The sequence below is a fragment of the Musca domestica genome, unplaced genomic scaffold (genome assembly GCF_030504385.1).
Source record: "Musca domestica strain aabys unplaced genomic scaffold, Musca_domestica.polishedcontigs.V.1.1 8, whole genome shotgun sequence".
In the NCBI taxonomy this organism is placed as follows: Eukaryota; Metazoa; Arthropoda; class Insecta; order Diptera; family Muscidae; genus Musca; species Musca domestica.
The window spans coordinates 2,517,596-2,533,681 of record NW_026712409.1 but is presented as its reverse complement, the minus strand read 5'-3'; the positions used below and the strand labels follow the sequence as shown (position 1 = coordinate 2,533,681).

Genomic DNA, 16,086 nt, shown 5'->3' with positions numbered 1-16,086 from the left:
GCAAAACCTTTCGGCACGGTGTGCCCACTAAAAAAGAGCTCGTGATGAGAGTGGTTATCCTAAATCGATATGCGTGCGCAGTAACACACGCAAAATCGGGTTGCCAAGTGTTTCGGCCAAGAAAGTTTCAAAAAATACATTTGGTTTTGACTTACTTATTAGTTATATTTATTGACTACATACATTTATATATATAAAAAAATATTCTTGGTTTTAATAATTTATTAGTACGATCTATTGGATTTTAGCATTTGTTTATATAACTGAGTGAGCTTCCCCACACATCGTTGGTAGCAGATTGGTGCATTTACACGATAAATACATTTGTGTTATTATTAAAAAACATTTTTAGTTTTAAATACGCTAGCAAAAGTTTAAGTGATATAAAAATAATTAAATATCAATTGTAGCGTTCTAAATTTTAATCAAACCGAAATAGCTTCGATTGTTCTCCTCCTGAAGATGCGTTTTACGATCGGTGTGGAAATCTTGGATGTGAATTTGTTCGTCTCGTTTCAAATATATTAGGCCGCTGGTGTGACAGGTATTGAAGACCGAATGATTGTTCGTAAAGATGTGGCTCAAACATTGCAGGAATGGTTTATGGCCATGGAATATAACGAAACCATTCTGATTGTGATGATTGTGGTAGCATATTTGGGCGTACACATAATAAAGGCCCGGTTCATGCACTGTCAGTACACCGTTTTCAACATGAAAATACGTGTCGAGAGATTCGCGTTCATTTGTCCATGTTGGTTTGCCAATGTAGACGTCGCCAGTATATGCTGCAGAGAAAGAATTGGAAATTATTATTCAAATATTAATGAATTATTAAAAGGGAATCGCCATATTTGGGTGATCTGTCAGGAAAATGTATTTTCTTTAACTCTAAAATCAAATCGTATTAAAAGATGTGGCCTTCTTTTAAGCCTTTTCTTGTAAGGTTTAACAATATACAACAAGTACAATATATCGCGTAAAATTTTGAGTATTTTTCGATATTTTTTTATTTTTCTTAAAAAAATACTTTTTAATTTACTTTACTCTGCCAAACCTTATTTCTGAAAATTATTTTTTTAGTAAAACATCCCCAGCAGAAATTATTCTGACAATTATTTTTTTAGTAAAACATCCCCAGCAGAAACTATTGGTTCATTGATGATGTGAAACAACAAAATACGCTTCTTGGACAGACCCGTATTAAATAACATAAAATAAAGATACTTACAAGTAACTCGAACCGATGGATGATTGGGGATTTTATGCGTTAGATGGAAATGAACGGCCGGCTTGGATGTTTCAACTTCATTCAAAGCATTAATTGTTTCTATTGTTTTGGCTGAAATTAAATGTTTATCTAAAATTATTAAAATTTATTAAAAAAATGTTTTAAGATTTGAGAGTAGATTAAAGAAAGAAATTGTATCCTATGTCAGACTTAAAAAAAATGCTAAGGGGTTTCCAGATTGTTTTTTTTTTCTACACAATATCTTAAATTGTTGATACAGATATACTTTTAGACAATAGTTAGGTTATAATATAAAAACAGCATAGCTTTTAAAGGACACATTTACTACTGAAGATCGATCAATTATTGTCAAATATTTAAATAAATACTAGATATAAAAATTATGGGAAGATTGGAATGTTTTTAAATATGGGTGCATAAATATTAGTTGGCTGAGGGATTTGAGGAAAAATAATCAATTTAAGTCCGCCAGAAATTGAACCGAAGATTTAAAATGTTTGACACTATTGGTACGAAACGTCCTTTATCTTAAAACGAATCTTGATATTTGGCACTAAATGTGGAGCACAAACAGAACTTTCTCAAATGAGTATCGAAATAAATAGACACTATATTATTAGGATCAGTAGGAAACTATAGAACAAATTCAACAATTCAAAATCGTATTCTAAAAGCACAGCAAAGAATTTGAAAAGTGCAAAAGTATTTAGAATTAAAATGTGGGGAACATTCGTCTTAAAATGCTAAGATAAACTATTATACTTCTTAACAAGTAAAAAGAAGCTAATTTCGGCCGAGCCGAACTTTTAATACACTTCATCATTTGGAAAGAACATGAAAAATTGTCGAAAAATCCAAAAACTACCACTTAAATGAAAACAGTTATATGGGGACTATACGAAGACGTGGACCTGCTTACGAAATTTTTTGTCATAGGCTGTAGTACCCATTACGAACTTTAAATATGAAATTTAAAATAATTCAGGTAAATAATGTTGCTAAAATCATGAAAATTCCGAAAACATGGAGCGACGTGGCCCATTTACGAACTTATCCTGCCTTCTGGTTTACTAATTTTAGTCTTCTACATTAATTCGTTCGAAAGATAGTGTGATTACAGCAGACAGACGGACATCGCCAGATCGCCTAAGAATTTTACGCAGATCTAGAATATATATACATTATAGGGTCTATTATGAATATTTCGAGGAGTTACAAACAAAAAATAAAGCTAATATACCATCCATAGAATGGTGGGGGTATAAAAAAAGAAATAGTCCGATTTCAAACTACATCCCATTGCATGCTGTGCTAACTCTTGTGTTACATAAACTCAGTAATTCGATGACTTTTGATAACATGCTCCTCAAAAAATTAAGGTTAATATACTAATCGACATATGCGCCATAGGAAAAACGTACCGCTTTTTATCATAGGGAACTTTCGCCTGCGAGAACTGTACAATCTCATAGGACTACGACGTCTTTCGGCATTTTCTGCAGCAACAAGAGATTTATGAGACCTGCTGGAATGTAATAAAAAAGCCACATGAACAACATAAAAGACGCTATGTAAATTCAATACATACCTCTGCATTTTGGAACGACTGGTATCTAATGGCACCTCATCGGTTGCGTCCTTTAGCATAGATACTGAACGAGTTTTGCGTTTTCTATCATAAAACATTCATAAAATACCAACCATGGAAATTATTTGAATTGTTAGCATACCTTTGTGGGGTTTCCTTTGTCGATTCAACGAATTTTTCAAAATCGTCATACAAATCATCATCATCAAACAGATCATCATCATCGTCATCATTGGTTCTGCTATTATTGCCATTGTCATCATCATCATCCTCGTTGTCCACCTCATAATCGCTATATTTCTTAAGTAATTCATCGTATGTATAATCGGCATCATCGTCCTCATCATCGTCTTCTTCGCCGCTATTACTTTCACTGTCATTGTCATCGTCGCCATCATCATCATCTTCGTCGTCGTCGGGCAGCATATCATCAATTAAAGCATTGTTATTCTATTAAAAATACAACAAAACCCGTAAATAACAAATACAGGAAAATATTTCAAAAAGAAAAATGCCGAAGCAAAGCGGAAAAAAAGCTCTGAGATGTTCAATTAAGATTTCGAACACTTTGCAACATGTTTCTAAATGGATTTCAATTCATTATTTTCCCATAAAAATAGAAAGAAAAAAAAAGAAAACACAATGCAGTGAATTCTGAAATTAATAGATTTCAATCTATATATCAAATTGAATTGAATGCAAAAAATGCGCATTTCTAAATTCCATTTATTTAAAATATTTTAAATCACACTAACCGCCAAGTAAAAAATAAAAATTTCACAAGAGCCTCGATAAACCACTCGAGTGATTTAAATATGTAAATGTGAAACAAATTATAGAATCTAATACTGGAGATTAAATATGTATAATAGATCATTATATAAGAGTATTGTTTACGTTCTTTGTTTTTCCGGGGAATAAACAAATTAATAAATAGGCTTAATGCTTTATAATTCGTAAAAAAAATCACAGTAGCAATTTCCAAGCATTTAAGTAATTTCTGATTTCAAAAAACTAAAATACCATGATTTCCCGTTTTTTCCTATTTTATCTCTCGGGCTAGTCGAACACAAATCTTTGATGATGATCTTTGCATATGGTGAATTCAAAAAAATGTATTATTGATATTTTGCCATTGATTTGCTATTCCTATAATGATGTTTTTGCAAAAATATAAGTTGTTGTGTATTGTATAACGCAATAACGAAATTAGTGTCACTAAATATCTACAAATCGAACATACTTTCCCACACAATGTAGGGCAACATTTGGAAACAAAGTCAACGTAAGAAAAAAATAAAACTGTCAGCTAATCATAAACACAACAAGACCATACAAATATCAGCAACTAAATATCTCGGATTTTTATAAATAGAACATTTTTTTGAATTATTGTACGGCGTTATTTTTTTTTTTTTTGTATTTTAGCAAAAATACACACATACATACATGCAATTGAGTATTAGAAAAATATCGAATATTTATGATATAGAGAGTGGTCAAAATGTAAAAAGATCATATTTGTTACCATTTTAAACAAAACTGTTCAAGACAAGACATAAAAGGTATTCAAAATTATAAAAATATGTTTTGGAATTGCAATTTGCTCAATTATAATAGTTTTGTTAGACTAAATTGTAAGGACTTTTCACTAGGTTCACAAGAGTATTGTAAGAAACGAAACAACAGACAAAATTATTGCCCGAAATTTTAAAAATTTTGCACCGGCTACAAAACGTCTGATGTAACTAGATAATTTCCACTGAGTACATTTTTCTAATAAGATTTGCAAACTCTCAGTAGCTTAGCTGTCAACACTCCTCGTTCTCACTTACTGGACTCTTAGGTTATCGAACAAAATCTTGTAACAATCTGTACAAAATATTGGATTATCATACAAACCTATTATCGATTTTGACAGAAAATAGAAAAGTTCGTTTACTCGATAATTTGTAATAATTTGTACAAATTGAGAAATGAGAGAGACATTTGAGTCACTGAGAGTAAAAATTCTTACTGGGAAAATTTCCCCCAGTATACCCCTAGCCTTGATTTATGATTTTTCAAACTGTTGACCCTTTATGGGCCTCCAAAGTTGGCCAATACTGACCAATTCGTATCTGACCTAAGACTGCTACTAATATTAAAACGTGCCAGATTTGGACTATATCTTCTACTTTCTATACTTTATATGAGACTAGCTGAACCCGGTGCGCTTCGCTACCCCTTTTGATTTTATATGCATTCAAAATTTTATTTTTTATTACAAAAAAAAAATATATATTGCACTACTTTTATGCGTTAATAAACCAAACCATTAGAAAAGCAGTAACATGACATGCATACACGAAGGGTTTGTCCTTTGAATTTTTTTATTGCATAGCAAATACCAAGCGTGCAGGAAACTGTTGTGTTGTGTTTTAGTGTTAGCCTAAGGCGTTCTGATCCGATTTAAATATAATTTAAAAAAAAATTACTTTTACACCAAATTCCGCCACAACTTTCATATTTCATTGAAATTGGTGCGTCAAATATGTGAAATCGACCAATTAATTTATCACATTTATTATTGTAACCAAATTCCGCCACATATTCTGAATTTCATTGGAATTGGTCATATATATCGTGTTTGGTACATAACATGTATAAAGTCGGCCGAAATATATATATTAGCTATACCCAAACCTCAACCGATTTCAATATAATTTGACAAATGTATATTCGTTTTAACATTCCAAATTTCATTGAAATTAGAGATACATAACGTGTTTGGTGCATCAAATATATGAAATCGGTCGAAAATATATATGGGAGCTATATCCAAATATGAACCGATTTCAATATAATTTGACAAATTCATTTTTGCTCCCAATTGCGTTACTTATTTTAAATTTCATTAAAGTTGGACATTCATATCGTGTTTGGTGCACCAAATACATAAAATCGGCCGAAAATGTATATGGGAGCTATATCCACATCTGAACCGATTTCAATATAATTTGATAAATTTATTTTTGGATCAAATCCCGTTAAACATTCCAAATTTCATTGGATTGGAACATTCATATCGTGTTTGGGGCATCAAATGAACGAAATCGGTCGAAAATATATATGGAAGCTATATCCAAATCTGAACCGATTTCAATATAATTTGGGAAATCAATTTATTAGATAAAATCCATCACACGTTTCAAATTTCATTGAAATTTGGGATATATAGCGTGTTTGGTGCATCGAATGCTAGAAATCGGCCAAAAATATGTATGGGAGCTATATCCAAATGTGAACCGATTTTAATATAATTTGGCAAATTTATTTTTGTTCCAAATTCCGTTACGCATTCCAAATTTGGAGACTGTATCTGTAATCGATCAATAGATATGTGCATACGAAATCTAAATTTTTGGGAGGTACCTCCGATTCTGATGCTATATCTCCACTTCCAAGTGGAATTACAAAAATGTATATAGCCTATGTTACTTTCAGGCGATGTTGCAGTATACATGCAAATTATCAGGAAAATCTGTTTAGCGGTTTTCGAGTCCATAAATTACAAACAAACAAACAAAGAAACAAACATACAAACATTTTCCTCTTTTATAGATATAGATACGTGAATATTTTTGGAAAATGTGGAAATATGCGTGATGTACTAGATCATTGTAATACAGATAAAAATATTGGTATTTGCAAACTTTGAAGGAAATCGAAAATTCGTATCAAATTTTATGCGAAACCATAAATTTCGATAAATCACATATTCATATCAGATTTCTGGTAAAGAGAAATATTTAGTTACAGCATTTAATACGGCCAAAACCTGCCTCATGGAAATATCGGTTTTAGGCCCTAGATCTCTTTGGACCAAATTCGTTGCAGGACATTTGGAGTCGGTATAGGTCTGTATTTCTGATGCGTACGATAGCTCTCGTAGGTAGTATCCGCTTGGGTCCAAACATAATCATGATATAATTATTAAACTCGATTTAACACTTCAGAGATGAGCACTATCGGTCCACTGTTGCTTGGTTGCATTTTGTCCTTTAATTTTCTTATTAGATATTCATTGATTGGCTCATTGGCTTTTGCTCTTCTATATTAAATCTTCTTATTATGGACAAACTAATGCCTGTTTTGTAGACTGCCACACTGAAAACAACAACAGCATGTCAAGGTGGCAATAAAGCTCTTAAATTATCAAATCCACTCTCTCTCTCTCTCTCTCTCTCTCTTACAATTTCTCTCACGCACATTGATATACATCCCCATAGACAAATGAAAATATAGACAACGAAATGCTCTCACCGTTTATCTTCGAAAAAAATCGAATCAGCAGATGTCGTCTATATCGTTTCAGGGGTTTGAGTGGGAATATTGAAGTCACTCAATTCTAAAACATTTAAAATTACAAAAACTGTAGGATATTTGTCAGTTGAAAATTGTTCCATAATAAAAGAAATGGAAAAAGTACGTGACGATATCAAAAAATTCCGGAATAATCAAGCAAAATTCTTGAAAAACGATAAAATGTGTTTTCGAAGTCGAGTGGGTTGAACGCGTAAATCAGCATGTTGACTATGCAAAACATGATGAGAGCCACCTAGATAAAAATACAAAACTAACATTTCGTTGTCTATATCTTCATTTGTCTATGACATCCCCCCGTTTACTTTACTGATCAAAAATCTATGCTACAAATGCCTTGGATCAAGATATTACAATTTTGGCTGGGCTACCTTTACAACAACAACAAAACCCCAACATGTTGCATGATTCATTAAAATTCGTCATGTAGCATGACGACAACAACGTTATGCTATCCAATTGCGATCTTCCAAATTGTCAACGTAATGCCGTTCAAATTATTTCGAGATGCAACAATGCTCGACAATTGCTAGTGACGCATGTGGCAGTTCTCCGTTCTCTCTGCGGCCTTAGAATCGTTTTATGTTTCTTCTCTTCTTTACACAAATCGCTCATTATTACACATCCTCCCAATGGTCCCAGGGCGAAGTGCCCAAATAAAACTGACCCTTCGATACAATAAGTGGGTACTTGTCAAATGATTCAGATTTGTCAATTCTTAATGGTCGCGCCCCATCGTTCTAGATGCCGGAAATACAAAAAAAAGCTGTCCGTTTTCACAAACTTATTTCGATATGGTGTCTAATCTCTTTGGAATTCCCACAGCCTATATTCCACTTATCCACAGCATGGCAGCTAAGCAAGCAGTCTCCCTTTTCCCCCATTGATGTTTTTTAGTTTGCGTACCATGCGTGTGTGTATGTACATATACGACTATGTATGTACTAATGCCAGCAGAAAAAGGCACCGCAATTGACTGTCGACTATACGCAGCAGTCCATTTGTAAGTGCATAAATCATTTTTTTGGTTTTAGAAAAATGTTTACGCATTTTCTTTTTGGGCAGATCTTTTATTCGATCGGACATTAGACATGATCGACACACAAAAATCTGTTGACTAACGGCACGTGCTGAAATAGTCCCGCATTTAAACATTGTACGGCTGTGACTTGGTGGAGCATTTGAATGGTATAATAATGAGCAACTATTTACGAGTTTATTGTGGTTAATACCGTAAAGATGTTTCGGAACTGAAAAAAAAAACGGATGTGCAGTTCTACGAGGGTAGCAATTTATATTTTGGGTTCAAATGAAATTTCCCATTGAAAATAAAATCACATCAGGAATTAAGTGATTGGCCGGCTGCAGAGAAATTTATCTAAAACCAATAAATTTTTCACTTTACTTTTTACATTCCATAAAAATTCTTTCTACAAAAAAATAAATTTTCTATGAACGCTACAGAGTGAGATGAAAAATCTGCAACCGAACTCAGACTGCTGTCATTTTTAAGCCACTCGTCCCGCCAGCTTCTAAAATTATTCCATTATATTGTTTACAAGCGTACAAAAAGCATTTTGGTGAGAATTTTTCACAAAAAAAAATTATTCGTGATGGAATTCAAGCGTGATAGTGTGATTTCTTTATATTTGGCTGGAAAACCACAAGTGGCTATCGTTACAGCACTCCATCATTTAAATGTGAATAAATCTTTTGTGTCTCGTACCATCGCTCGTTAACATATCTGAACATATCGCAATATTCCATTCGGCAAATATTGAAAAATGAGCTCGGGGTAACGCCATTGAAATTCCAAAAAGTGCAAGAACTTACACCGCTACAGAAAGAAAATAGACTCAAAAGAGCTAAAGAGTTGCTTTGCTTGGTCGAAAGTGGTGAACTGACGAATTTGGGTTTCTCCGATGAGAAAACATTCGTTGTCCAGCAGTTTGTGAAGAAACAAAATGATCGTGTTTACTTGCCAAAGAAGTCAGCTGATAATGTGCACCTTCGGTTGGCCACCAGAACTCAAGCACTTGCCATGGTGATGGTGTGGGCCGCCATAACAGCCTATGGTCGCTCTCCGCTCGTATTAATCGAACGAATATTATCGTGAAAATATTCTGGAGGGTGTATTAAAGCCTTGGTCACGCAAACATTTTGGCCGCAGACATTGGACATTCCAACAGGACTCAGCACCATCGCACTTAGCACGCGCCACCTAAGAATGATTACAAAATGAGGTTCCCTCGCTTCATTTCCAGCGCACACTGTTCACCAAAATCTACGGATAAAAACCCGCTGGACTATTGTGTCTGAAGTATTTGGGAAAGGGAAGGTTGGCACTGTAAAATACCAAATAGTCGATCACTTCAAGCCAACGCTTCGCCGGGAATGGGCCAAAATACCGCAGAGCAACGTGTGACGGTTTCATTGGCCATAATTCGTGCAAAGGTGACCAATTCGAACAAATCTAAACATATTCCAGAATTTGATGCTATTTCCGACATTTTTTTGCTTTCATTCAATAATATTAAAAAAAATGTAAAAATTTTGGCGTTTGACTTTGTTGCAGTTTTTTTATCTCGCTCTGTAAACATAAAGAAAAAGTGTTTTAACCGAAAAAATAGATTACATCCTGTAAACTTTGAGTTTTTTCAGATCGCTTTTAGAATTTTCTTGTAGCGCCAAACTATAGCTTTTCTCCTAAAAATAAAACATTGATGGAACTTTGTGCAATTTCATATGCTTATTTTGAATAGACTATTTTCGAGTCCTATATATTTAAGTCGGAAAAGAAAACTATTTTTGATAACAATCCGCTATTGCGATTTGAATATTATGAAATTTTAATTCAGGAATTATTTTTTTAGGCAGGGACTAAAGGTGAGAATGCATAAAACGTTTTTTACTGGCTTTAATCATCGGCTGATTTCTTCGTAAATAAATAGAGGAGTGTTAGGTTTTCTCAGTTCAATCTCACTTAATTTATCCTTGTTCTCCCTATGCTCCTTTGTTCTTTTTCAAAGAATACTGCCGATGATTTAAGCCAATCAAAAATGCGTTTTATGTATTCTCACCTAAAGTTTCCTATATCTCGAATTCCCTTTAAAACTCAGGAAATCTCAATATAATTAAAAATCCATGGTATTTTCAGTCTTTATAAAAAAAAACAAATATATACAAATATAAAACAGAAAATGTAGTGTTTGGGAAATTAATCTAAACATGTCGTTGACAAAACAATCTTCAAAATAATGGTCCATTATTCGACACAGTCTAATATGCTAAAATAATTCAGAAAAATAGACGATTTCATGGCCCAGAAACAATTTTGCAATCTGTCATCATCCATGGATCGGCGGTTTGTGTGGCGTTTGTTTTCAAAAGTGGAAAATATTTAATTTTTGGGATTTTATTCTCAAAAAATAAAAATAAAAAATTCTGTTTGTCTGAATGCAAAGAATGGCGCCAATAGCAATTTTAAGCTAATTAAATGGTTGTGCCACAGCACCATAACAACGGGAAGCAGCAGCAGCAAAGCGACACATCTTGTTTCGTTTTGTTTCTTCTGCTGTTCGTCTTTTTGCTCTTTAATCCAAATATTGTGGTTCTTGTCCGTCATGTCTGCTCTTCGTCATATTGGCAATCAAGTGTATAATAATTTCATTTATGATTTCATATTTGAGAATGAAAAAAAATTACCAAATATTTATATACAATAAAATTACCCTCTCCCCCACGGTGCTCTCATTTGTGGCATCAATTATTTTTTATATTCCCCCTCAAATTGATTATTATGGCGCTAAAGAACAACAACACCAAAGTTTTTTTTTTTCCAAAATGATACCAATTGATCGTCGTCTGTCGGTCTGTCTGTTTTGCTGTAGACGACACTTGTCCGCCTCCTTACCTCATCCTCCTTTTCGAGATCGCTTAAGTCATCCAAGTATGTGAGACCCAAACGTTTTTGCATACTCTCAATAACTTTGTTCAAATTTCCCACTTCGGTCTGCAGATTCGATATGCGAACGGTATGCCATATCTGAAAATAAATAAAACATTATTTCAGTTGTTGGAAAAAATCCTCAAAGAATTAAATATAAATGGTAATTGATTTCGAACGAATTCAATGCGCGTGTTAGTTCCAATCTGTGCAGATGTAATAGCAACAAAATTTAACGGATTTACAAATGTAATTAAAAAATAAAATGGTTTCGGTACTGCGTGGATAGAAAACTTAATGCTTAGAATAGTAAGCTAAACTTTTATAGATTAAGGGTGGAAATATATAAAACGTTTTTAGACTGGGTTAAGTCATCGGCGGCTTCTTCGAAAAAAAAAAAAAAAAAAAAAAAAAAAAAAAAAAGTGTCAAAATCGAATCCGACGACTTAAGCTGGACACATATGTACAGGGTGAGATAAAAAAACTGCAACAGAGTAAAACGCCATCATTTTTACATTTTTTTTTTTTTTGAATGAAAGCAAAAAATTTTGGAAATAGCATTAAATTTTGAAATAAGTTTAGATTTGTTCGAATTGGTCACCTTTGGCACGAATTATGGCCTTTAAACGTGAGGTGATCGACACTTTTGTATTTTTTAGTGCCAACCTTGCTTTCCAAAATACTCCAGACACAAGAGTCCAACGGATTAGTATCCGGAGATTTTGGTGGCCATTGTGCGCTGGAAATGAAGCGAGGAACCTCATTTTGTAACCATTCTTGGGCGGTGCGTGCTGAGTGGATGGTGCTGAGTCCTGTCGGAATGACCAAGGTCTGCGGCCAAAATGTTTGCGTGCCCAAGGCTTTAATACATCCTCCAGAATATTTTTGCGATAATATTCGGCATTTATTCTTATGATTAATACGAGCGGAGAGCGACCATCTGCTGTTATGGCGGCCCACACCATCACCATGGTGCACATTTTCAGCTGACCTCTTTGGCAAGTAAACACGATCATTTTGTTTCTTCACAAACTGCTGGACAACGAATGTTTTCTCATTGGAGAAAACCAAATTTGTCAGTTCACCATTTTCGGCCAAGCGAAGCAACTCTTTAGTCCTTTTGAGTCTATTTTCTTTCTGCTGAGGTGTAAGTTCTTGCACTTTTTGGAAATTCAATGGCTTTACTCCGAGCTCTTTTTCAATATTTGCCGAATGGAATATTGCGATGTGTTCAACTCACGAGCCATTTTTCGGCAACTGCGACACGGGTTTCGATCAAACTGCTTCTTTACTTTTCGAAGCATTTCTGCTGATGTTGCTGTTTTCTTCCGTCCACTTCCTTGACGTCGGGTTACGCTACCAGTATCACGGTAAGGAGCAATGGTACGAGACACAAAAGATTTTTTTACATATAAATGATGGAGTGCCCTAACGATAGCCACTTGTGGTTTTCCAGCCAAATATAAAGAAATCACACTATCACGCTTGAATTCCATCACGAATAACTTTTTTCTCGAAAATTCTCACCAAAATGATTTTGTACGCTTGTAGACAATATAATGATCTGTCACTGGAATAATTTTAACAGCTGTGGCTTAGAAATGACGGCTGTCTGAAGTTGGTTGCGGGTTTTCCATCTCACCCTGTACTTATATTGACCTTTTTCCTACTCAATAAACCCCAAAATACATATCAGATCGATGAACAACTTAAGATCCTCATTATGAACGCACTTTTATTTCTAATCACATTTTTAATAACTTTTTAATTCTTAAATTTAAATAATATTTTTTTCTGTTTAGCGGGGGAGGAAAACAATTAAAGTTTTCTAAACCAAACATCTCACTAGCGTTGTCCCCTTTATCTTGTGTCTATTTCTTTATTTGGTTTCTTTATAGAGGGGGATGAAAAAACTTCTAATCCAAAGATCTCCCTATCTAGTGTCAATTCCTTTCCCGGAAATGTAGGTGGATGCAAATGACTATTCACTGCATCCATTCAGTGTTGACTGTGAACTTACCGTAAGACCCAACAACGAAGTGATCAGCACCACCACAAGGGCACTTGCCGCAATTGCAAGAAAGCAACGGCTACTTCGACTGTGAACGGATGAGGCACTTGAATGGGATGTTGTCACATAATCAACACTGCCGGGTGTTATGAACGGCTTAAGAGTTTCAGCGGTCATATTTGGAGATGTAGCAGTCGTAGCAGCAGACTGGAAGCAAGTACAATTAAAAGTTTAATTAAAAAACAGAGACGAGTTTAATTCGCTCTTGGCAACTTGGAGTAGAAGAATGTTTTTGTTTCTTTGGCTTCTTTTGTCACTTCTAAATTGTTGCAGTAGTTTTATTTTGTGTTTATTATTTTTTTTTATTGTTTTAATGATCACAATTCAAGGAACACATCTGTGTGCATGATATCGCACATGGACACAATTCCGAAGGGTGCGACAGCACAGACAAAGTTCACTGTTTTGGCAAAACTTGTTTCCTGGCTTGACTTTCTTGCTGGCGTGGACACTAAAGTAGATGTTTGTGTTTTATGTTGCACAGCAGCCTCCAGTGATCATGACATGGAGTTTACTTTGATTGCAAATTCTAATGGAAATACCACGACACTTTGTTTTTTTGTGAAATTTATCGATGGACACAAGTTTCTATTCAATTCTATTTTTTGTTTTTCGCCTTTTCATTCATTCATTCACATCCACAAATATTTATCATTTGCGGCATTTGTATTATTTCGTTGTTATCATCACTTAAATTAAAAGAGATTTTGTGGTCTTTTTGAGATCATGGGACGACAACAACGCAGAAAAACAAAAACACACAACACGCTCTGCCACCAGACTTCTTTACGATCCGATTTGTCGACGACGACTGAATGGAACAACTTTGATGCGATGTCCGTTCGTTCTTATGACCCGCACGCGACTGATTTTTATTTCCTTGCGTGTTTTTGTCTTTCCCCAGAAGAAGTGATCAGTGTGAGACTAGACGGTGCTGTGCTCATTCGAATTGACACAGCCAGCCAGACACCGCTCTGATGATGTCCACTCTGTCGATCGTCCACACAGAGCGCACACAGTAGCAATGGTAGCAGCATTGTGTCCATCCATCCGACTGGCCCAGTGCTCTTTTCTTCGTTTACAGGAGTAGTGAAAATCTCCTACGACCTGCACACATTCACACTTCCGTGTTGAATGTGTGGCAGGGGTAGGCGTTTGTGTTGGTTGAGAGCACGGGGTTGTAAGTGGCAAGGCCCAGGTAAAGAGGGCATGAAATGAAAACATTCTTGGCTTTGATTTTGAAAATAGATCCCTGTGATTGTTTTTCTGAAGGAATTCAGTCAACCAACTTCTAAGAGAGGAAGGTAGTGTCATATCTTACAGGGTGATATGAAAAAACTGCAACCAGACTGCTGTCATTTCTAAGCCACTCGTCCGACAGCTATTAAAATTATTCCAGTGATAGCTCATTGTATTGTTTACAAGCGTACAAAAGCATTTTGGTGAGAATTTTCCAGAAAAAAAGTTATTCGTGATGGAATTCAAGCGTGATAGTGGGATTTCTTTATGTTTGGCAGGAAAACCACAAGTGGCTATCGATGAAGCACTCCAGCATTTAAATGTGAATAAATCTTTTGTGTCTCGTATCATCGCTCGTTACTGTGATACTGGTAGCGTAGCCCGACGTCAGGGAAGTGGACGGAAGAAAACAGCAACATCAGCAGATATGGTTCGAAAACTAAAGAAGCGACTTGATCGAAACCCGCATTGCAGTGGCCGAAAAATGGCTCGTGAGCTGAACAGATCGCAATATTCCATTCGGTGTAAAGCCATTTAAATTCCAAAAAGTGCAAGAACTTACCCTACAACTGAAAGTTAATAGGCTCAAAAGAGCTAAAGAGTTGCTTGCCGAATTTGGTTTTCTCCGATGAGAAAACATTCGTTGTCCAGCAGTGTGTAAACAAACAAAATAATCGTATTTACTTTGCAAATAGATCAGCTGAAAATGTGCACCTTCGCCAAAATACCACAGAACAACATTCATGTAGCCTGTGACGGTTTCATTGGCCGTTTGAAGGCCATAATTCGTGCCAAAGGTGACCAATTCGAACAAATCTAATTTTTTTGTTTTTTTTTTTTGAAATTTGATGCTATTGCCGACATTTTTTGCTTTCATTCAATAAAATTTAAGAAATATAAAAAAGATGGCGTTTGACTTTGTTGTAGTTGTTTTATCTCACCCTGTATTTTGCTAATCATTCCGCCCTACCTTGTAATTATTGTAACATGCTATTAAGACCGTCAAAAACATTTATGGGCCTGTTTCGTCTAACCTCTTTTTAAAAAGGCAAGCAAAATATATATATATTTTTTGGCGCAGTAATAATTATTTAAATGGGGTTTTCAGTTCCACACAAACTAACGCTCCTTCTGTTAGAGTTGTGTCGTTCCGGAACTATTTCAAAGGAATTATATCCAGCTTTTTCGTTCTCATAGTTCAATTTATTCATTTCTTTTTTAAATCGTTCATTTCGTTCCTTGGTCCTACTACAAAATTTTTTCTTCTTTATAATTCTTGAAAAACTTTTCGTTTTTCTCTTGCACTTATTGTATTAATGGAAGGAAATACTTGAATAAAGAAACGAAATACAACGATCCACTATTTTAACTAATTCTAGAGAATATCCACAGTTTTTGCGTTATCCGGATAGTTCGATCTTATGAAAATTAAATTATGAAAAGATTTTGATTTTTTTAACAATAAAGGCCCCATAAGAAAATAATGTTTGCTTTAAATATTCCACTGTTTTATTGAGTGTACCTGTATCTGTGCCAAAGAGTCTGGCAAAGGCGGCAAGAGAAGAGAAATAGTGTTGAGTAGAATAAAAAAATGACGAAGATCTTTGATTTGTCGACAAACAATG

General features: G+C 34.7%; 1 protein-coding gene across 4 annotated transcripts; it reads right to left on the bottom strand.

Annotated features, from left to right (window-relative positions):
• Positions 1-139: 139 nt before the first annotated feature.
• On the bottom strand, positions 140-14,209 carry LOC101887883 (protein eiger). 4 transcript variants are annotated; one of them, XM_020039884.2, is made up of 7 exons: positions 13,172-14,209; positions 11,119-11,250; positions 2,983-3,290; positions 2,841-2,924; positions 2,674-2,774; positions 1,232-1,360; positions 140-788 (listed from the first exon to the last, which is right to left on the bottom strand). In XM_020039884.2, exons 1-7 carry the CDS (start codon positions 13,337-13,339, stop codon positions 415-417), a joined length of 1,296 nt encoding a protein of 431 aa, XP_019895443.1. In that variant the 5' UTR covers positions 13,340-14,209; the 3' UTR covers positions 140-414. The 4 variants fall into 4 exon arrangements, with proteins under 4 accessions (XP_019895443.1, XP_005176532.1, XP_019895444.1 ...); XM_005176475.4 differs by having other exon boundaries at positions 2,674-2,777; positions 13,172-14,208; XM_020039885.2 differs by having other exon boundaries at positions 1,232-1,342; positions 13,172-14,205.
• Positions 14,210-16,086: the final 1,877 nt, after the last annotated feature.